Source organism: Canis lupus, chromosome 13 (genome assembly GCF_048164855.1).
Source record: "Canis lupus baileyi chromosome 13, mCanLup2.hap1, whole genome shotgun sequence".
In the NCBI taxonomy this organism is placed as follows: domain Eukaryota; kingdom Metazoa; phylum Chordata; class Mammalia; order Carnivora; family Canidae; genus Canis; species Canis lupus.
In genome coordinates this window covers 21,084,081-21,107,321 of record NC_132850.1, presented here as the reverse complement: position 1 = coordinate 21,107,321, position 23,241 = coordinate 21,084,081, and the positions used below count along the sequence as shown (strand labels likewise).

The 23,241-nt window shown below is 43.2% G+C and overlaps 1 protein-coding gene across 6 annotated transcripts in view; it reads left to right on the top strand.

Moving 5' to 3' along the window:
• The window catches only part of E2F7 (E2F transcription factor 7), a 40,957-nt gene extending 34,219 nt beyond the window's left edge, over nucleotides 1-6,738 (top strand). For 4 of the 6 annotated variants that reach the window (XM_072772857.1, XM_072772859.1, XM_072772855.1 and 1 more), the window contains 3 exons: nucleotides 307-562; nucleotides 2,169-2,590; nucleotides 3,960-6,738. In XM_072772857.1, the coding sequence (XP_072628958.1) occupies nucleotides 307-562; nucleotides 2,169-2,590; nucleotides 3,960-4,166 (885 nt within the window). In that variant the 3' untranslated portion in view covers nucleotides 4,167-6,738. The remainder of the gene's footprint in view (nucleotides 1-306; nucleotides 563-2,168; nucleotides 2,591-3,959) is intronic. The other 2 variants (XM_072772861.1, XM_072772858.1) reach the window with 2 other exon arrangements.
• The last annotated feature ends 16,503 nt before the right edge of the window (nucleotides 6,739-23,241 follow it).

The window sequence follows — 23,241 nt, the reverse complement described above, 5'->3', positions numbered from 1 at the left end:
AGCCTGCTTCTCCCTCTGCCTGTGTCCCACCGCCGCCCCCCCGCCCCGTGTCTTTCATGAATAAGTAAATAAAATCTTTAAAAAAAAAAAAAAAAAGGAATCCTAAGCCTGCAGAAGCACATGATGTGACAGTGATGCACAGGCTGTTCCTATACGCATGACTGAGACAGCGGACATACGCAGTTCAGTGTGGCACACAGCTATCCTGGACTTGGTGGATGTGTTAGCTATTTTGAGAAAGCTGTTACTGAGATTCACTACTGGGATTTTTACTCCCTTTTCCGGTTCCTGATTGATTGTGCTTAGAAACCTTCAGAGGCCACAGACCTCACCTCCGCCAAGACCCTGAGTAACGGCAGATCTGGGGCCCCCGAAGACATTCACATGGAGGCCCAGGCCTCTGCTGCAGAGGAGGCTTCGGGAAAGGCCACGGCAAACTGCCTCGCTTCTTCCGAGTGGGGAAATCCTTCAAGAGACACAGAGATGGAAAAGTCTTCAAAAGAAAATGAAAGCACCAAAGAGCCCTCTTTGCTGCAGTACCTTTACGTGCAGTCGCCGGCCGGTAAGGGATGTCATCGTGTCTCAGGGCCCCTCGGGGTGGTCAGATCATAAATTAGATGTCTACATTTCTGTCCACGTCACCTGACCAGAGTGGCTCATCAGTCAGCTGCTGTTTACAAAAGGCCTCTGAATCGTTTTACTCTCAGCCCTTTCTTTTCTCCCATCTACGAAATGAAGGTAAAGGCTGCCTCCTTCCCCTTTGGCCAACTCCAAGGATTCCATGAAAATAATTAGGGCCGGTGATTTTTTTTTTTTTTCAAACACATTAAACCTTATTTGCTAAAAAAGCACAATTCAAAAGATCATCCAATTTTTATAATTCAGCTGAATCTGATACTGGTTCACTTTACTGAACACTATGAACCTGTTGGCCACCATGTACAGCTGCAATGCTGACGTCTTGAATATCCAGAGGTACCGAGCGTGTCACTGCGGTCGAGGGCCAGGTCTGGAGTGAGAGGGCTGCATGTTAGAGCCTCTCAGTCCCTGCATGAACTTAAGTACTTCGCCATCCTCGCTGGTAAAGCAGCACCAGCACTGGCACCTGTGTCATGGGGGTGCTCTCAAAATCGAACTAAATTCTAGAAGGTAATCCATCTAAAACACTTCGAATAATAGTGTCTGACAGTAAGACTCCAGCACTGTTTGTATTTTGGAATAAAGCTGAAATATAAGAGGTACCTAATTTTTAAAATATGCACCGTGTACGTAAAGCTTCTCTCGATGCAAACAGACTTGAATTGATTTTCCTAAATTTTGCATTCGCTTCGCAGGTTAGGTAGGTGTTATTATTCAGTTACCTACAGAACGTTCTTTATTCCTTTAGCAAATACTTTTTGGGGATTTAATGTAAGCATGATACTCGGTGGTGCAGATACATTGATAAACAGTAAACAGACTCAGTCCCTGCTAAATGAAAATGACAGCCCAGCACAGGGGTTTTGAGCTTTTTCTGGGCCAAGAACCTACTTACGCTGTGGTAAAGCCTGTGGATTCCTCCTCAGAATGTTTTAAAAATGCATAAAATTAAATACATAGGCTAATAAGGGAAGCCAATTACTTTGAAATACAGTTAGAAAAGAATAACGTAAATCATAGTAATAAGAAGATCTGACCGCAGGTCTCGTGTTCTCATAATTTCAAAGTCCTGATGATCTTCAAGTCCAGTAAGCACCTGCCACAGCCGAAGTCATACGGATATACCTGTACTTTGTGCTAGTGACAAAGTCAAGGTACTCCTAACACTGTGGGCTTTGCAGCCTGTGATCTAGGTTGCAGGAAATAGAAAGATTCATTAGGAGTTCGTGAAAATAAAGAAAAAATTTCTCCTAAGTTCCCTTTCCTCCTGGATCTGCACGCAGCGGACACACGTGATACCAACCCGGTCGGGGGACATGGGCATCCACCAGGTGGTGACACACTGATGAGGGGCGTCCTCCGTGGCCCGTGCCAGGGAGGAGCGGTGCAGGGCAGGGAGAGCTCGGGGCGGGGGGGTGGAGCCGGCCGGTCGGTGGGAGCACTCGTTGGCAGGGCCACGGGGGACGGGATCTGGATCGAGACCTCTGTCCTGCTCACTGCCACCTTGTCCCGTTCTGCTCCCATTTCAGGACTGAATGGCTTCAATGTGCTCTTGCCCGGCAGCCGGAACCCCCAGGCCGGGGGGGCTCCCTCAGGTCAGCTGCCCCCCCTGGGCATTCCGTGCATGGTCCTGCCGTCTCCCACGCTGGGCCCGTTTCCCGTGCTCTACTCTCCCACCGTGCCCAGGCCGGTCTCCTCTGCCGCCGGCGCGCTCCCAGGTGCGGGGCCTGTGCATTTCGGGGTGCCCAGCCTGGGATCCACGGCTCACCTCCTCATCGGCCCCACAAACGTGGCTAACCCCAAGTCGTCCACGCTCCCCTCCGCAGACCCGCAGCTCCAGCGTCCACGCTCGCTCGGCCTGAGCCCGGAGGTGCCAGGGCCACACGGCATCGTCCAGCCCGGGTCCCCAGGGTGCACGGCACATCCCGGCTCCGCGGTGAAGCCACAGCAGGTGAGTCGCGCCCTGAGCCCAGGAGGACCGTCGTTCTGTGACCTGGGCGGCCCGCGTGTCCCTAGCGTTGCTGTGAACGCCGTGGCTGTAGAGCAGACGCCCGAGGTCACTGTCGCCCGGTTCCCTGCTTGTCCTGTAAAGCACGAGGGCCCAAGTGGGGGATGCTGCGCTTTAGAGACAAAACTACTTTTTAGTTGTCAATCTGTTCCTTAAATCAGAGGGATTTATCCTGAGGATAGTTAGGGGGCTCTGTGATGAATGCTGAATATTCAGGTGATTTCTCCGGGCTTTCACTCCGTTAGATGAGTAAAAGGAGACCGCCGCGAATTTTCCTCGTTCGGCTCTAGAAACGGTTCAGGGAAACAGAAGTCTGGATGCTAACAAAGACTCCCGGCCTCTGTCGTTCTCAAAGTGCAGCGTTGAGGAGGCCGTCGATAAGCAGACGCGTACGCACACAGATGTGCACGCACGGGTTTATGATCAATATTAATTAATCAGTACTGTGTGTGCCCTAGTCGTAGTCCAGCCAATAGGCACGTTGGTTCCTCTTACGCCTCAGGCATTGTTCAGAGTGGTTACTTCCTCTCGTGGAGAAAGGGTTTTCTGTTGTGGCCAGAAATATCTTAAGCAAGTTAGTCGGAGGCTGGCGGTTTGCTAGGTGAAGCCGGTTTGTCTTTCAACAAGGCGGTGAGGAGGAGACGTGGTTTCTGATCCCCGGTTACGTGCCAGGCACCGATCCAGGCAGTGAAGGACAGTAAACGGGACAATGGTCCCTGCCCTTTTAGGGCACCTTAAGGAGATCACTATTTAACATTGACCGCGAGAGGTTACATTCTGGCAAGTAAACCAGAAGAGCCTGGACGCACGTACTGACCGTAGGCCCAGCGTGGTCTAACCCGTGCAGCCCTGTAGCATCGGCGCTCTCGTCAGCCCCACCGCATGGACGGAGAAACCAGGGGCAGACCAGTTAAGTGGGCTGCCCGAGGCCGCAGGCGGGTGGTGCGGGCGCCCCGCTCCTAAGCCCTCGCTAGGCCGCCCGAGTTTCCAGGCGTGATGGGCGCTGGGCAGGAGCTGGAGAGGAGCTGGGCAGGAGCTCAGGAGGAGGTGGGCAGGAGCTGGACAGGAGCTGGAGAGGATCTGGGCAGGAGGTGGAGAGGAGCTGGGCAGGAGCTGGACAGGAGCTGGAGAGATGCTGGGGAGGAGGTGGAGAGGAGCTGGGCAGGAGCTGGGAGGAGGTGGGCAGGAGCCGGGCAGGAGGGCGAGCCAGGCAGGAGGGACGCCTGGAGATGGGGACGCCGCAGGGCAGGGCAGGGCAGGGCTCGGCTCCCGGGAGCGGGCGGCCTCAGCCCTGATTTTCTGTTGCCCTCAGTGCCCCGGCCCCGCGACCCCCGCGACCCCCGTGACCCCCAGGAGCGAGCGGCGCACACAGCGCGAGACGTTCTTCAAGACTCCGGGCAGCCTGGGGGAGCCTGTCCGTCGGAGGAGAGGGGGCAGCGCGGCCCGGCACAGCCGCTCGGCGCAGAGGCGGCTCCACATCCCCGGCCCCCCCGGGCCCCCCAGCACCCAGGCCGACTGAGGCCGCCCGGAGCCTTCACCCCCGGTTCTGCTGGTATCTCCCCACCCATGAAGCCTCTGTTTTCCCGAAAGTGACGGTTGCTGATTGTGCAGCGAGTGTGCAGCGAGTGTCACCCGAGCCCCCAGCGGTGGTTGTGACTCCAGAAGGGCCCAGGGGCTGCCTAGCACTTACCGTGCTGAGTTCTCGGCGGGTTCCCCTCACCCCCAGTACACATCTGTGGTGCGAGAAACTTCTTTTCTGCAGTTCAAAAAAGCTACTGCTTCCTTGGGCTTCATCGGGAAGCCAGCTCCAGTCGTGAATCCTATGGTGTTATTTATTTTGTTCCTGAAATGGGATTTAGTGCAAAAAAGTTTACAACGACAGCAAAATGCATGCTTTTCAGGGTATGACGACTTGAATGTTTATGCCTTTTTTTTCCCCCTATAATTTGCCCTGCACTTACTTCACAGCCTACTAATAACGTGGATAAATGTATGCACGTGACGGAATGTTAAGACTACAATAACTGTGAACGGCACACCTTTTGCTGTAATGAGCTGTGCTGACCCCGTCTGGGCAGGAGAAGCAAGAGGAGCACAGTAGGGTTTTGCTGTTTGTTTCTAAAAACCCTACCGTGTGTAGTTTCCTTCATTACATGCTCCTTGGCTTTTTTTAAATTTAAATGTTAACTGTAGAGTATCCGGTATGGATGCCTTCTAAGAATTGCTGTTTATTGAATAAATCAGGACGGTAGCAAGTGATTACACGGAAAATTGGAACCTGGATGGGACCTTTCGGTAGAATTCTGAAGCATAATGATGTAAAGATTGATAGAGGACTGATGGGTGACCGTTTCATTTTTTCTTTTGCTTTTTTCTTATTTTTGGAAGGGTAAGAGGGAAAATTGGACACATTATGTTCAGCATCCAAGAGTCTTCAAACCAGTTATTTTTCAGAGTGTTTCTGAAAAATAAGAGTGGTGAGTGCAGGGATTCATTGTTCTAGCATGAATACAATTCTGGAAAATATTATGCAATACCCCTTTGTTAACCCGTATTGCTTTAGGATGTCAGTAAGTAGCCAGGCTAGCTCTTTGTATTCCTAGATTTATCGATGTGTACCTCATTCTTCTCTCTTCCTTCCTCTTCTTTCTTCCCTCCTTCCTTTCTCTATTTCTTTCTTCTTTAAGCTTCTGTCTTAGATTTCGAATCTTGGTGTAGGATTCTATTTTATGTTATTTTTGGACCCAATAAAATGTTTTATGAAATAAAAATATTAATTTAAGAGGCTCTGGGAGTCTGAGTAAAAGTAGCTTTATATTAACTACAGGATAATGTTAGCCTTATTACCCCCCCACAAGATTTTTGAAGACTTGAGGTAGGTTAGCCAGATTAAATAAATTTGTTATTATATAAAATTTTTATCAACACTAAACTTTTAAAGTTTACAAGATGGCATTTTTTTTTCTTTTCCTTTTTTTATTACAGTCTTTTCTAGCACTAAACGGATAAAATTATGGTTCTAATCATCAACAATCTCCCAGTAATGATTACCCTGAGCTAATATGAGGAGTTCCCCTATTGAAACAAGCATTGTCTTTTTCAGTTAAATTATAGGACACAGCATCTGTCTCTGCACAGGGTGCATGCATGTTCAAACCTACCACACTTAAGAACTTCCACGGAATATTTTCACTTGAGGGGGTCTACAGTTAGATGAAATCACGATCTGATTTTCCCCTCACTGTTTTTGGATGCTTGCCACTTATTACTTTAACTTCTTTGCTCTCCTTTATTATTTTTTTTATTCTGTTCATATGACCATAAAAACCTCAGAGAATTCATGGTTCTTGAGGGGTGTTAAGAAGCAACCCCATAAATCAGAATATTACGACTCTGTGGACCATACTCAGCAATAGAAAGCAAAGAACACATTCCTTTTGTATTCAGAACCCACTTTTAAATGTGGCTTTGTGATATGTAAAAAAAATAAACAATGCAGTGGTTGTTGCTGTCAGGAAGATGTATGTTTCTTACGGAGCAAATGATGGTAGTGAGGCTGCTAAGCTAGACTTGGGTATTTGGGGTAGTGAAGAAGCAATGGCAATCTTGAATCTATCATTGTATAACTTAGTATAAGAAAAAAAAATTGTTGGGGATCCTGCTAATGAAACGCAGCTTTGAGTTGGCACTGAGGGAGGTGTGTGTGCCCTACACTGTCCAGGGTTTGTGAAACCCTTTCATTCTGGTACAAGAGTTGGGAGTATAACTTTTATACTTGAATCTACCTACCAAGTTTACATTTCTCAATTCTTTTTTGTAAGGTGCTATTTTCTGTATTTAAGTAACTTTTTTTTTTTCAATGTAAAGCTGCTTTCAGCTAATCTTATTGCACTGCTAGTTTTGTGTAGTTATTAATTTTATTGCTGCTTACTGCTTTTGTCTTCCTGCTACTTCGCTCTGCTCTCTTTTCTCATGGCTATATTATCTATAGCTATCTACTTGTAACTTGACTACATGTAAACTGATTTTTTTTTCTCTTAGAAAGATATTAAGCTTTATAAAATAGTAATAAAAATTAATTCATTTCATAAGAGTTGTTGGTTGTATTTGTGGGTGGGCTATGTCTACCGATTTCAGCAGAACCATTAACAGCTGCACCGTAGCTGACCAGGCCCTCGTGAACCAAGACCTGATCCTCTTACTGAGACCTCCCAGTACTTCCCAAACACCAAAACTTAATGTGTCAGAATTACACAGGAGCTCGAGAGGGTAAGAGGACTATGCCCTTGAGCGCCTGATTTCTACTGAGTATCTGGGGTTTGGAGCTTCTGGAGGATTCCAATGCTAATCTACTTATTAGAATCACAGGTGAATGCAGACCATGTCCCCAACTTCTCATGACATCTGCAACATTACATTGTTCATTCGAGCAATGCCTACCCTTGGTTCAAAGACAAATTATTATTATTATTTTTTAAGATTTTATTTATTTACTCATGAGAGAGAGAGAGAGAGGCAGAGACACGGGCAGAGGGAGAAGCAGGCTCCATGCAGGGAGCCCGACGTGGGACTCGATCCAGGGTCCCCAGAATCACGCCCTGGGCTGAAGGCAGGCTAAACCGCTGAGCCACCCGGGCTGCCCCTCAAAGCCAACTTCTATTGTTAACCCTCATTTTCAAATTAACCTCCCAACAGGCCTACTGTGGTTTTCCCTACTTAATTGTAGTTCCAGAGTCAGTCAGGTTACATTGTCAGTCCTTCCTGCTAAATTATGAGGTGCTAGGAAAGAAAATAGCTTTGAAATTCCAGTATCAAGCCCAGTCTTGGTATTCAGAAGCCTCCAAAATGGTGAACAGAGGGTCTATAGGACCCCGCACAACAGGGGTTTGCCCTTGTTAAAGCCTTTTGCTAAGGCTGGAAGATTCAGCCCCTGCCTCTTATTTTAATTGTGACCTCTTCCTTCGACACATGACTTCCTGCCCCAGTCCGTAGCCTCCCTTCTCCCAAGGCATATACAGCTGACCCTTGAACAACACGGGGTTTAGGGGCTACCGACCCCTGTGCAGTAAAAATCCCCAAACTTCTGACTCCCCAAAAACTTACTAATAGCCTATTGTTCGCCAGAAGCTTTACCAATAACGACACATTTTATATAAGTACTGTATGTTGTATTACAATAAATCTAGAGAAGAGCAAATGTTATTAAGAAAATCATAAGAAAATATATTTACAGTACTGTATGTATCAAAAAAAATCCATGGAAGTGGCCCTGCAGTTTCTACACAGACCTCAGCATTAGCATCTCACTAGCATGTGTTCAGCAGTAGGTTATGTTATAATGGGGTCGTGCTGTTATCATGGGCATCTCCCAATACCTTCTCCATCCCCCCTCCTTGTTTAATGGTGTCAATGCAGTGAACAAGCAGGACTCATAGTCATGAAAGCAGTTCTGTCTTCTGGTGTTCCCTTTGACCCTGTAACGGGTAGCCCACTTGCCCCTGCATGAACATCAGGCCGGGAGCTGTGACTTCTCTGGTTACTGTCCAGGACAGAGGTTCTATAGTCATTTTAAGTTACAAGGACAGTATCTCTATATTATGCAATGAGCATTTAAAGCTTCTGCACCTGGGGCTCAAGATGAGCAAGGAGGGCATGGATCTTCATTTCCACTGAGCATTTCCCCTTCCTTGTGAGCTTGCCTAGATTTCTAACCCCAGCAAGGTCAAAGCGTGGGGATGTTTGCCTAAACTTCCTGTGATGCAGGCAATGCATTTTCCTCCAGCTGCTCCTCTTCAGTCTCTGGTTTTCCTGCAGTCTGCTCCACATAGGCTCGTCGGCAGGACTTAGAAAAGTCCCAGGCTGGCTGCATCCCCATCAGCCCACGTGTGGTGTCCTTTGCCCTGATTCTTGGAGAGAAGCTCCAGCCAAACTCACATTAGCATCTCCTTTTGCTGCCAAGGCTGCTGGCTCACCCACATCCCCTACACACCACCCCCCCAGCCAGAGTCAGACACCAGAGAAGAGTGAGAGGCAAGCAACACTGCCCAACACCTCCCCTTCGTGGTTCTAGGGAGGCCGAAGTGTGGAACCATGACATTAATTCTCCAAAGAAATCACAAACTCCATTTTTATTTCCATTTACTCAACCCTTTCAAGGCCTATGGTGAAGGGATTCAGCCGTTGTGTATTTTATTTGCAAAATCTGCTGGATCAGTTCTTTGGAATGCAGCATTTATTAGAATTTGGTCCTACAGCCAAGCTCGCTATTTAACATCCTGTCACGATAGTTATAAACTTCCATTCTGGGATCCCTGGGTGGGTCAGCAGTTTGGCGCCTGCCTTTGGCCCAGGGCACGATCCTGGAGTCCCGGGATCGAGTCCCATATCAGGCTCCCTGCATGGAGCCTGCTTCTCCCTCTGCCTATGTCTCTGCCTCTCTCTCTCTCTCTCTCTCTGTGTCTATCATGAATAAATAAATAAATCTTTAAAAAAAATTAAAATAAAAAATAAAATAAACTTCCATTGTCCAAGATCTGCATTTTCCTCTATGACTGTATGACTGTTAAGCACTTAACATCTCATAAAAGCAATTTTTGATAGCTATTAATTTTTTAGTGTTAAGATCAGTTTGATTAGGTCAACGTATTTTCTGACCTGAAAATACTTAAGGACTCAAATAATAAACCTAAAATAGTTTTCTTCTTTCCATCCCATTTTGTAAATAGCCTGTTAGTAATCTTCAGTTGAACTGGAGCATCCATTCTTTCCCCAACTATGCCCTGGAGAACTCAACTGTTAATAGATATTAAGAATCAAATAAAAACGGGTAATCCCAGTTACCCATTTAAACAGTTTATCTTTACTACAGGATTTGTTAGACTTAAATTTACAAGAAGAAATATATATACAAAATTTTTAAACTGGTTTGATAGATCTTTTTTTTTCTTGAAGTGCAAAACTACAGTTTGGCAAAAGTTACTTTGAGAAGCAACAGATTAATCCACTAAGCAACCCTCTAGGACTTTCTTACTCTTCACCAAAAAGAAAATTCAATATTAGCTTCTTAAAGTCAGAGACCATAGATTATTTATATCACAGTGTCTGCCACAAAATGTGCACCCAATAAAAAAATGAGGAAAGAGCATTGCAGGATGAGTTACCACAAAGAATTAAAAAGAAAAAAAAACAAAAACAAGAAAAAAACCCAACAACCTTCGAAGGCTTTTTCATTGCATGGTTCTAGATACCTAACAGCTGTTAAGTAATTATAATATAGCTTGTAGTGTTTTCTTTTTTAGTTTATTATTTTTTTAGATTTTATTTATTTATTTATTTATTTATTTATTTATTTATTTATTTATTTATTTATTTGAGAGAGAGAGAGAGCGAGCGCAAGTGCAGGCAGGGCAGAGAAAGTAGGGGGACCATCCCAAGGAGACTCTGAGCCAAGCCTGGAGCCCAATGTGGGGCTCCATCCCATGACCTGAGACCATGACCTGAGCCGAAACCAACAGTCGGGTGCTCAACTAACTGAGCCACCGAGGTGCCCCTCTCTTTTAGTTTAAAGAATGGCCTCTACCAAGCCGCCAACGCTTATAAAATAAATTGAATTGTCATAACTCTGCTTCTGAGCATCCAGAGGCATCCCACGCAGCCTTCTCCTGACCCTGTTAGCAGGCTTTCCTGTCCCTTCACAGTCTGGCCCCAGCCTGCCTTCACAGCCATGCTAGAGATTATTGACCCTCAGGTTCATTCCATTCTTCTTCCAAGTTCTTGATCACAGGTTCTGAAAGCCTGGGAACTACATTTCCCAGATGCCCTTGCTACCAGGTTCTAGCTGAGCTTCTGTCTGTTAAATACTCTCATGCAGGACTTGGTAGAGAGGAAGGAAGCTGGGGCTGTTATTCCTCAAGTACAGATTGCAGCGCCCTGAGATTCTGCAGCAACCACACGCGATCCAAATGTCTAGCCCAAGGTCATGGACCAGCTGTGATACTGGCCACAGTTTCATGCTGTTCCCAACCATACTCCCCCAAACTGTGTAGCAGCTATGATGACAATCTGAACCCCTCACAACAACCCCAACTTCTGTTTTCCCTGCTTTCCAGTGATTTCATGAGCACCAAATTCCCTGTATTAAAAACTTTCTGCTGGAACTACCTGGAATGTTTCCTAAATTCTACACAAATCCCAGCGGTCTCCTCTCCACCATTGCTCCCTCCTTCTCTTCCACCCACCCACTGTCAATCATGCACACATTCCTCATATCCCTTTTTGCATCCCTGCCTTTGCCCCAGCCATCCTCTCTTCCTAAAAGACCCAACTCCCAGTCTCACTTCTCTTTCTCTATGGGGCTGTTTCATATGCATCTTCCAAAATCCAGTTCAAATGTTCCTCCTTCAGGAAGAAGGAGCTGGTTTCCCCACCACACTGAGACACCCTCCAAGGCAGGGATTAAGTTTTTCTTATCTACAGCCTAGCACCTTGCTCGATGAGTGTGTCAGTAAGTGGTCAACCAAGCTGAAGGGTACATAATCACGCACCCTGTGACTGGGGTAGTTTCAAGTGCAATGGCAAAATGAAAATGGTGAGTACAAGAAGCAACAGCTTCGAACCAGCATCAGATCGTGCATAGCCCTACTCCACCAAACTCATGCTAATCATTCACTCGATAAACCTTCACCATTGGGAATGCAAACTAGCACAGTTGCTGTGGAAAACAGTATGGAGGTACCTCAAAGAGTTGAAAACAGAGCTATGACCCAGCAATTGCCCTACTGGGTATTTACCCCAAAGATACAAATGTAGTGAATCTGAAGGGTACCTGCGCCCCAATGTTCATAGCAGCAATGCCCACAATAGCCAAACTATGGAAGGAGCCCAGATGTCCTCTGACAGATGAATGCACAAAGATGTGGTACAAGGGAATGCCACTCAGCCATCAAAAAAAATACTGTCATGTGCAATGATGTGGATGGAACTAGAGGATATTATCCTAAGAGAAATGACTCACTCAGAGAAAAACAATTATGTGATCTCACTCACATGTGGGATTTAAGAAACAAAACAGGATAACAGGGGAAGAGAGGAAGAAATAAAACAAGATGAAATCGGAGAGGGAGACAAACCATAAGAGACTCTTAATCATACAAAATAAACTGAGGGTCACAGGAGGGGAGGGAAGCGGGGGGGACTGGGTAACTGGGTGACGGACATGAAGGAGGGCTTGGGATGTAATGAACACAGGCTATGATCTCAGGGTCGTGGATCCAGCTTCACGGTGGGCTCAGAGCCCTGTGGGGAGACTGCTTGAGATTCTTTCCCTCTGCTTCTGCCCCTTCCCCTGCTTTTTCCCTCTTGCTCTCGATCTTCAAGTTAATCTTTAATAAATATATCAAGAATAGTTTGGACAGCACTTGCTTTCTCATCATATAAATGAGGTAAGTACTGATGATCTTTCCTATGTCTTGATGGATTATTACACTCCTTTCTAAGTTTGGGTGAATTTCCAAATTTTATCCTTTGTACTTCTGAGTCCATCAACTATCTCCAAGAGTTCATTTAATGTCAAGTGTTTGCAGGCATCACTTCGTCTGGGGCATCTTCGTCCTTTTCACCATAATCGCCACTTATGCTGATGATCTCACCTTCATTAAATGCCTGTAGCTGCATTTCTGGCACCTTTCAAGCGGTGACACCGTCAACATCTACACTGTCCACTATTTCTTCCTAAGCTATGTGGCTATTCGATTCAAATTTCAATTCAAATAGTATCACTTTTTTGTTTCTTTGCCCCACTTTCACCTTTGCTGACCAAGCCTGAGAAATAATTTTATTAAAATGTCATGTGTTCTCACCATCGGGTGAAAGATGCAACATGACTATATGCTTTGCTGTCTGTGTGAACCGAGAGACTCTGCAGGAACAATGAACTGAAAGGAGTGACACTGGACATGGGTCCTGGTGGGCATCTGCTTTTTAGATAGTGATTTGTGGGCTGAAGCAGCAAAGTTTGTACTTTATGCAATTGCTTTGGTTAATATATCATATCATAGTAATTGAGATTTGAGTCCTGCTATTGGGTGGGTGGGTGGGTGGAAGGACTGGTGTTATTTACCTAAACCATGGTAACGGACGTGCGCGTATCAGAACTGTGCAAAGCAAGGACTGCTCATATATATTGTGTGATCGAAATTAATTTTAATTTTAAGCCTTCATTCTACCTTGGGGCAGACATTAATTTCAGTGAATTCAATCCCCTCCCCTCACCACCCACTCCCTGCCTCTTTCTAGAAGCAGCCCTTTCAGCAGCAAGTATTTAAAAACATATTTCAGACAGGCTCCGACAACAAGGGCCTTGGGCGTACATCACTGGAGGTGTAGAGGCAGGACGACTCCAGCTCATTTTTCACTCCAATCCCTTTTGTTCTGCTTTATCCTATATGCCAGTTGTATCCGACTACAGCAATTACAGTTTCATACAAGCCAAGTTCAAAGGAAGAGAAGAAACAAATCTTTGAAAGGGCCTCCAGAGGAGTAAGAGAGAACTTTCACAGAGTTCCTCCAGAAAGTCCCTCCTCATTATTGGCCCAAATTGCCTAACATGTCCATTTCTAGACCAATTATGAGCAAGGAGTAGAGCATTACCCTCATGCCTTTTAGACCCATCCCTGCAGCTGGAGTGCATGGGCTCTACGGGGGTGGGGTTGACACCTGAACAAAACTGGGGTTCTGTTAGAATGTAATAAGCAGGAAATAGAGGCGGGCCTACAAGAGCAATTTCCCTCCAGTCCCCCCGTCTCCCTCCAGCCATGTGGCTTCACAGCACAGGTAGGGGGACAAACCGCTTCTCAGTCCTGATCTGTTGGTTTTTGTTTTTGTTTTTGAAAGATCTTATTTATTTTTTATTTATTTGAGAGGAGAGAGAGAGAGAGAGAGAAGGAGAAGAGCACAAGATGGGGCAGAGACAGAGGGAGAAGCAGACTCCCCATGGAGCAGGGAGCCCGATACAGGGCTCAGTCCTGGGACCCTGGGATCATGACCTGAGCTGAAGGCCAACGCTTAACTGACCAAGCCACCCAGGTGCCCCAGTCCTTATCTGTTCAAACTGACATCAGCTGAGGTGAACATTTTTCCTTCTGCTCTGTGGTCCCTCGTATTTCTTTGACATCCACGGGGACTTCCTTACACCCACTTCCACCTCCCTGGGATCTCCTACTGGGTCTTTCTCGTCCAACCACAGCCTGCCCCAAGTCTGTTGGGTCTCAGGGCAAGGAAAGCTGCTAGTTTTCTAGGGTGATGGTCTTCCAAAAGCCTCCTGCATGCCTCAGGGGCCCAGAAAAGTCTTGTGCGGCTGTCTCTGACTCTGCCCAGATGGTCTCGTATAACACTGGGCATCCTGTCCTGTTAAGCCTGCCCCCCCCTTGGAGCCACTATTTATAAAGCTTCAGCTTGGCATGCAAAGGCAATTAGCTTTTCCAACCCTGCAAGGCCACTCTAGGGAAGTGTTTCAATCATTTCGAGGACATAAATCTTAGAGAAACTCTCCTCTGATACATACAAACACATAAAAAGGTATTTATCATTCCATTTTTGTAACAACGAAAAGCTACAAAGTTCCAACAACATGGACAGTGATCTATTCACATCACATACTACTAGAATATACTTTCAATGAAATAACCAGATTTGCACACATCAACATAGGTATATCTAAAATACGTAATATTGAGTGGAAAAAGTAAAATGTAAAGACCTTTACATTTTGTATATTTTTAAAGCACTTTTGTAATAAATGTATAAAAGAATAGATGCAAAGAATACACTCGCGCATCAGGGTCATTACTTCTTGGAAGGCAGGGACTTAAAAAGGGAATGAGATGGGGCTGGTGAGGGGCTTCAGGTGCATCTACAATGTTTTATTTCTCCTTTTAAAAAAATTCTATTTATTTATTTTAGGGAGAGAGAGAGTGCGCAGAAGCATGCATGCAAGAGGGGGAGAGGCAGAAGGAGAGGGAGAGAATCTCAAGCAGACTCCATGTCGAGAGCTGAGGCTCACAAAGGGGCCCATCTCAAGGACCCCAAGATCATGACCTCAGTCTAAACCAAAAGTCAGATCCTTAACCCACTGAGTCACCAGATGCCCCTATTTCTTTTTTAACAAGGGGATCTGAAGTTGATATGGCAAATGTTAACAGTTGGTAATTCCAGAATATAAGTCCTCATGTTTTGGTTTATGTGGATTTCTACTTTTCTGTATGTTGGAAATGTTTTATAACTTTAAAATTCAAATTAATATTTTTATATTTTTTACATTTTTATTTTAATATAATAATTTTAGAAAATGATCAGCATCTCCTTACTGGAGGTTGTAACATCAGTCAGGATATCTGCTGCCCCTTCCTGGGGGACGTCTGTATATCCTCACTGTGTTGGACTCAGCCTCTACACCTACTTTTCCAAAGAATTGTAGATGAAAGTGATGAGAGTCCCTTTGGACTGTTTTTGGCTTTAAGAGACCACTCGTGGTTTTTTAGGGCTGTTTTTCCCTCTGCCAAGAAATCACATGTCCCAAGGAAGAGCTGTGCTGTCACATGCTTAAGCAAGGAGCAGAGGCATAGCCAACCTGCAATGACCACGCAGCATGAACGTAAATAAAACTTGTTCTCAAATCACTAAGATTTGAGGTTATCATCTTAATTTAGGCTCTCCTAACTGCCACAATTTAAAAAGCATAGTAAGTGAGGAATTGACAGTAGCATGGGCTTTCCAAAATCACTATTAACATCTCACAACACCATCTTTCTTTCTTTCTCTATCTCATGTGGAAGACTAAACAAAATAAGGAATAATTATTTAAACTCAATTAATTCAACCCTGAAAACTTAACTCTGCCCACCTCAGCCCCTGCTGCCACAGCCCAATTTGGTATGAGACTTCAGGCAAGTGTCACCACAGAGAGGCTTTTGGGATAAACCAGTGATTTCAAACTGGGATGTATTAAGAATTTTCAAGGGATAGAAATGCATTCAAATAATTTATAAGAAAATCGACTTCCAAAAAAAGAAAGAAAGAAAATTGACTTCCCTTCCATCTTCTAATTCCATTTGTATTCATTTTTATTTTTTTATTTTTTTATTTTATTTTTTTTTAAATTTTTTTTATTTATTTATATTTATGATAGTCACAGAGAGAGAGAGAGAGAGAGAGAGAGGCAGAGACACAGGCAGAGGGAGAAGCAGGGTCCATGCACTGGGAGCCCGATGTGGGATTCGATCCCGGATCTCCGGGATCGTGCCCTGTATTCATTTTTAAATCATATCATAACTGATAATCTTGGTAATTTCTAAGCCTAATAAACTTAATAGCCTTGGTAACCTCTGGCCAACTGCTACTCTTGTATGACACATTATAATGTGTTGATTTTTTAAAATAATATTCTGTTCCCATCTCCCCTTTCTAAGCTCTTTCTCCCATTAAAGAAGAGTTTATGTCCCACCAGCCAAAGATTACAAAAATGCACTGTTTGGAGTATAAAATCTATGGGATGTTCATCATAGAGATGATTTTAAGTATTAGTATCTGTGCTGAGAAAGTAAACAATCCTAATGACTGGGTATCAAATCTTTTTGCAGGTCAGGGAGCTTCCAATTTGTTTGCTGTCAACACCACTGAAGCAAAACTAAGCCAGTTGTTACTGATTGTTAATGCAAACAAACAAATAAATAGAAGAATAGTAGGCCATTTTGGGCAAGTAACTCAGAAATCCGTTAAAGAATTGGGTTACATTGCCTAATACAATGTCTTCCGGTCCCATTACTTATGTCTGTGAATGAAGTTGCTTGAAGCTTACAACTGGAAAAAAAATGTTAAATATATAAGATTTGGATGCTGATTTTGCTCCCTTTCCCATTCTAGCAATAATGAATATTCATCATAGATAAGTGAACTAATTTTTAAAACCCCATCTAAGATATAGATTTCTAAATAAAGCACTACTTCTTAATGCTTAATCATTATTGATCAACATTTGTAACATATTTGTGTTTTCTGAATCAATTGTGTACTAAAAAGTATAGATAACTAAAGCCTTATAATCACAGAAAAATTTTGTCATTTACATTCTAATTTATAGACTGGGAGGAAGATGGCCGAGGAGTAGGAGACCCTTGTTTCATTTGGTCCCTGGAATTCAGCTGGGTAGCTGGCAAATCATTCTGTGAACTCAACCTGAGCTCTAAAAAAAAGACGTGCTGCAATTCTACAAATAGAGAAGTGACCAGTGGGGTCCCTGGGTGGCTCAGCGGTTGAGCATCTGCCTTGGGCTCAGATCTTGGTCCTGGGGTCCTGGGTTCAAGTCCCACATCGGGCTCCCTGCATGGAGCCTGCTTCTCCCTCTGCCTGTGTCTCTGCCTCTCTCTCTGTGTGTCTCTCATGAATAAATAAAATAAAAATCTTAAAAAAAGAAAAATGGTACATAAATCAAAACATATCTAGGGGTGCCTGGATGGCTCAATTGGGTTTTAAGTTCGAGCCTCATTGGGTATAGAGATTACTTAAAATATATTTTTTTAAAAAGCTAAATTCATTTACTAAGTGGAGAAAGTGGAAACTCTATATGAAGAAGAAATGTTTATATATTATATTCTTGATAGTAGCAGTAGGTTAATTATAAAGCACATTTTCAGTTCATTGACAACAAAATTGGAGCAAAATCACTACTTTTTCTGAGATAATGGGTGATAGAGTGTTCAAAGTCTAGATGAAAAAATGTCTATTTTGCAGGTGCCTGGATGCCTGGGTAGCTCAGTCAGTTAGGCATCTGCCTTTGGCCCAAGGCTTGACCCCAGGGTCCTAGGATCAAGTCCCACATCAGGCTCCCAGCATGGAGCCTGCTTCTCCCTCTGCCTGGGTCTCTGCCTCTCTCTCTGTGTGTCTCTCATGAATAAATAGATAAAATCTTTTAAAAAGTGTCCTGTTTTTGCAAGGTAGGAGGTGCAGAGAAGTGACTTGAGGGGTCTGGGAAGACAGACTGCAGGGGGACCCTGGGGCCTGGTTGCTGCAGGTGATAGAGCAGTGGCCTGGGCCTCCGGCTCTGTGTTGCCATAGGCAAGGGCCGGGGGTCAGTCAGGTGCCCCCTCCAAGCAGGGCCCCCCAAGTGGAAGCACCGAGGTGAAGCCCCCTCCACCCAGCAGAGCCTGCGTGTGCACCACAGGGGCTGCAGGGCCTGGAGACTCCGAGCCGAGCCCACTCTGCTGGGGGGACATCCAACCAGGCCCGCCCTTGGCAGGAGCAGCCGGGACCCCAGCCCACACCGGCCTTACCCACCCCACAGAAATGAAAACCTCCAGGGCTGGGAGAAAATAGTACAGAGAATTCAAGGATCTTTTCTCCTGATCCCTTAGCCTTTCAGCTTCAAATTTCTTTTGTCTTTTTCCCCTTTTCTGAGTGTCTTATTTTATAAATTCTTTTTTTAAGTCTTTTGTAATTTTCGCTTTTACGTTTATGTTTTATATGTATGTATTCTTCATTTTTGTCTTCCTTTCATTGTATGCAGTTTTATTTTTGTATGTATGTAAGTTTTTCTTTCTTTACACTTTTGAGATCTAGTTTCTCCCAACAAACAGACCAAAATACATCCAGGACCTAGTATCTTGCTCTATTCTGTCCACCTGTTTTGATTATACTCTCTCTTATTTTCCTTGTTTGGTTTCTGAACTCTTTTGGTTTGTTTAGAATATATTTTGCTGGGGTCATGATTGATGTTTTTGTATTTTGTTATCTCATTCATCTATTCTTCTCTGGACAAAATGACAAGACAAAAAAACTCACCCCCCAAAAAGAACAAGATGTCGTACTGACTGCCAGAGACTTAATTAATATGGATATTAGTAAAATGTCAGAGCTAAAATTCAAAATAATTATTATTAAGATACTAGCTGGGCATTCAAGTCCAGGAGGCACAGAGAATCCCCCTTAAGATCAATAAAAATAAGTCAACACCTCAACATATATAATAGTGAAGCTTACAGATTTCAGAGTCAAAGAGAAAATCCTGAAAGCAGCTCAGGACAAGAGCCCTTAACCTACAGAGATAGAAACATAAGGCTGGCAACAGACCTATCCACAGAGACCTGGCAGGCCAGAAAGGACTGACAGGATATATTCAGGGTGCTAAATTAAAAAAATATGCAGCCAAGAATCCTTTATCCAGCAAGGCTGTCACTCAGAACAGAAGGAAACATAAAGAGCTTCCAGGACTAACAGAAACTAAAAGAACTTTGATCACTAAACCAATCCTGCAAAAAATATTAAAGGGGATCCTTTAAGCAAAGTGAGCCCAAAAGTAACACAGACCAGAAAGGAACAGAGACAATATACAGAAACAGTGACTACAGGTAATACGATGGCCCTAAATTATTATCTTTCAATAGTTACCCTGAATGTAAATGGGCTAAATGACTCAATCAAAAGATACATGGTATCAAATTGAATAAAAAAGCAAGATCCATTGATATGCTGTCTACAAGAGACTCATTTTAGAGCCAAAAACACTTCCAGATTGAAAGTGAACGGGTGGAGAAGCATTCAACATGCTAATGAACATTAAAAGAAAGCTGGGTAGCAATCCTTATATTAGACAAATTAGATTTCAAGCCAAGGACCATAATGATAGATGAAGAGGGATATTACATTATAATTAAAAGATCTATCCAACAAGAAGATCTAACCATTATAAATATTTTATGCTCCTAACTTGGGAGCAGTCAATTATATAAACCAATTAATAACAAAATCAAAGAAACACATTGATGATAATACGATAATAGTGGAGGACTTTAACATCCACTTACTGCAATGGACAGATCATCTAAGCAGAAGATCAATAAGGAAACAAGGGCTTTGAATGACAACTGGACCAGATGAACTTCACAGATATACCCAGAACACCCCATCCTAAAGCAACAGAATACACATTCTTTTCAAGTGCACATGGAGGGGATCCCTGGGTGGCTCAGTGGTTTAGCGCCCGCCTTTGGTCCAGGACATGATCCTGGATACCTGGGATCGAGTCCCACATCGGGCTCCTGACATGGAGCCTGCTTCTCCCTCTGCCTGTGTCTCTGCCTCTGTGTGTGTGTGTGTGTGTGTGTGTGTGTGTGTATGTGTGTGTGTCTCATGAATAAATAAATAAAATCTTTAAAAAAATAAAAATAAATTCAAGTGCACACGGAGCATTCTCCAGAATAGTCACATACTGGGCCACAAATCAGGTCTCAATCACTACCAAAAGATTAGGATTATTCCCTGCATATTTTCAAACCACAATACTTTGAAGCTTGAACTCAATCACAAGTAGAAATTTGCAAGGAACACAAATATATGAAGATTAAAGAGTACCCTGCTAAAGTATGAATGGGTCAACCAGGAAATTAAAGAGGAATTTTTAAAACTCATGGAAATGAATGAAAATGAAAACACAACTGTTCAAAACCTTTGGGATACAGAGAGGCGATCCTAAGAGGGAAGTACATAGCAATACAAGCCTTTTTTAAGAAACAAGAAAGTTCTCAACTCCACAAACTAATCTTACACCTAAAGGAACTGGAGAAAGAACAGCAAATAAAGCCTAAACAAAGCAAGAGACAAAAATTAATAAGGATTAGAACAGAAGTCAATGAAATAGAAACCAAAAGAACAATAGAACAGATCAACAAAACTAGGAGGTAGTTCTTTGAAAGAATTAATAAGACCAATAAATCCCTAGCCAGACTTATCAAAAAGAAAAGAGAAAGGACCCAGATTAATAAAATGATGAATGGAAGAAAAGAGATCACAAACACCATCAAAGAAATACAAACAATTATAAGAACATCTTATGAGCAATCATATGCCAACAAATTGGGCAATCTGGAAGAAATGGATGCATCCCTAGAAATGTATAAACTACCAAAACTGAAACGGAAAAATAGGAAACCTGAAAAGATCCATAACCAGCAGGGAAATTGAAGCAGTAACCAAAAAATCTCCCAACAAATAAGAGTTCAGGGCTAGATGGCTTCCCAGAGGAATTTTACCAAACATCTAAGGAAGAATTAATACCTATTCTCCTTAAAAAAAAAAAAAAAAAAAGGATCCCTGGGTGGCGCAGCGGTTTAGCGTCTGCCTTTGGCCCAGGGCGCGATCCTGGGGACCTGGGATCGAGTCCCACGTCGGGCTCCCGGTGCATGGAGCCTGCTTCTCCCTCTGCCTGTGTCTCTGCCTCTCTCTCTCTCTCTCTCTCTCTCTGTAACTATCATAAATAAATAAAAAATTTTTTAAAAAATACCTATTCCCTTGAAGCTGTTTCAAAAAATAGAAATGGAAGGAAAACTTCCAAACTCTTTCTGTCAGGCTAGCATTGTCTTGATCTCAAAACCCGACAAAGATCCCCCCAAAAAAGGAGAATTATAGATCAATATCCTGACGAATATGGATGCAAAAAGTCTCACCAAGTATATTAAAAGGATTATTCACCACAACCAAGTGGGATTTTTTTCCTGGGCTGCAGGGGTGGTTCAACATCTGCAAAGCAAAGTGAGACACTACATTAATAAAGAATGGATGAGAACCATATGATCCTCTCAATAGATGCAGAGAAAGCACTTGACAAAGTACAGCATCCTTTCTTGATTAAAACTCTGCACAGTGTAGGAATAGAAAGAATATACTTCAATATAGTAAAAGCCATGTACAAAAATTCCACTGTGAATATTATTCTCAATTGGGAAAAACTGAGAGCCTTTCTCCTAAGATCAGGAACATGACAGGGATGTCCACTCTCACCACTATTGTTTGCCTTGTACTAGAAGTCCTAGCCTCAGCCATCAGGCAACAAAAATAAATAAAAGGCATCCAAATCAGCAAAGAAGTCAAACTCTCACTCTTTGCAGATGACGTGATACCCTATGTGGAAAATCCAAAAGACTCCACCCCCAAATTGTTAGAACTCATACAGGAATTCAGCAAAGTAGCAGGATATAAAATTAATGCACAGAAATCAGTTGCATTTCTACACACTAACGCTGAGACACAAGAAAGGGAAATAGAAGAATCAATCCCATTTACAATTGCACCAACACCCATAAGATACTTAAGAGTAAACTTAACCAAAGAGGTAAAGGATCTGTACTCAGAAAACTATAGAACACTCATGAAAGAAATTGAGGAAGACACAAAGAAATTTTTTAAAAAAGTTCTATGCTCATGGATTGGAAGAATAAACAGGGTTAAAATACCTCTGCTTCCCAGAGCAATCTATACATTCAATGCAATCCCTATCAAATTTTTTTGCAGAGTTGGAACAAACAATCCTAAAAATTTGTGTGGAATCAGAAAAGACCCCAAATAGCCAAAGAAAAGTTGAAAGAGAAAACCAAAGCTGATGGTATCAAAATTATGGACTTCAAGCTGTGCTACAAAGCTGTGTTCATCAAGACAGTGTGGTGCTGGCACACAACAGACACATAGATCAATGGAACAGAATAGAGAACCCAGAAATGGACCTTCAACTCTGTGGTCAACTAATATTCAACAAAGTAGAAAAGAGTATCCAACGGAAAAAAGATGGTCTCTTCAACAAATGGTGTTGGGACATGTGAAGAATGAAACCGGACCACTTTCTTACACCATATATAAAAATAAACTCAAAATGGATGAAAGACCTAAATGTGAGACAGGGATCCATTAAAATCTTAGAAGAGAACCCAGGCAACCTCCTCCTTGACTACAGCTGCAGCATTTCCTGGCTAGATGCATCTGCAAAGGCAAGGGAAACAAAGGCAAAATTGAACTATTGGAGGGATGGGGTGACAGGATGATGGGCCTTATGGGGGGCATGTCATGTAATGAACACTGGGTATTATATGCAACTGATGAGTCACTGACCTCTACTTCTGAAACCAATAATACATTATATGTTAATTAATTAAATTTTAAAAAATGAAAGTTTTGCACATTCTACCAAAGGAGCCAGCCAAAGGCCAAAATTCAGAAAATAGATAAGTAAACTCTAATTTATATACTTAGCTTTGTTAAGAAAAATATATATAAAAATATATGTAGCATTATATGCATAACATTTTATACTTATATAGAATATATATATATAAAACATTAGGACATAAGTCGGCTGGGGAATTGGAACTCAAATATAAGTTTCAGGGAGAAAAGGAATTATGTGACTATTACTCATTAAAAAAAACTTTCTCATGTAATTTTAAAATAGTGCACACACACGTAAAATCCCTATGGCGTTTAGAGGCCCTTGTCCACATTTAAAGGAATGATACAGCGGTTTTATTTTAAAATGGTGATAAAACCATAGCAGGTTATATTCCTAACAACCATTTCAATTTATAACGAAGACTTTTACACATCAACCTATAAATAGACCAGAATTTTTCAGAATTATCCGAAGGGGTAAGTCCAAGAGCAAACCACCTGCAGGCCAGCACCAGGTTCTCCAGCGATGGAGCCCATCCCTCAGCCTTCAGCTCCCAGCAGGTTCCCAGCATTGTCCACCTGGTGGCAGTAGTGTCTGTTTAGAAGGACAA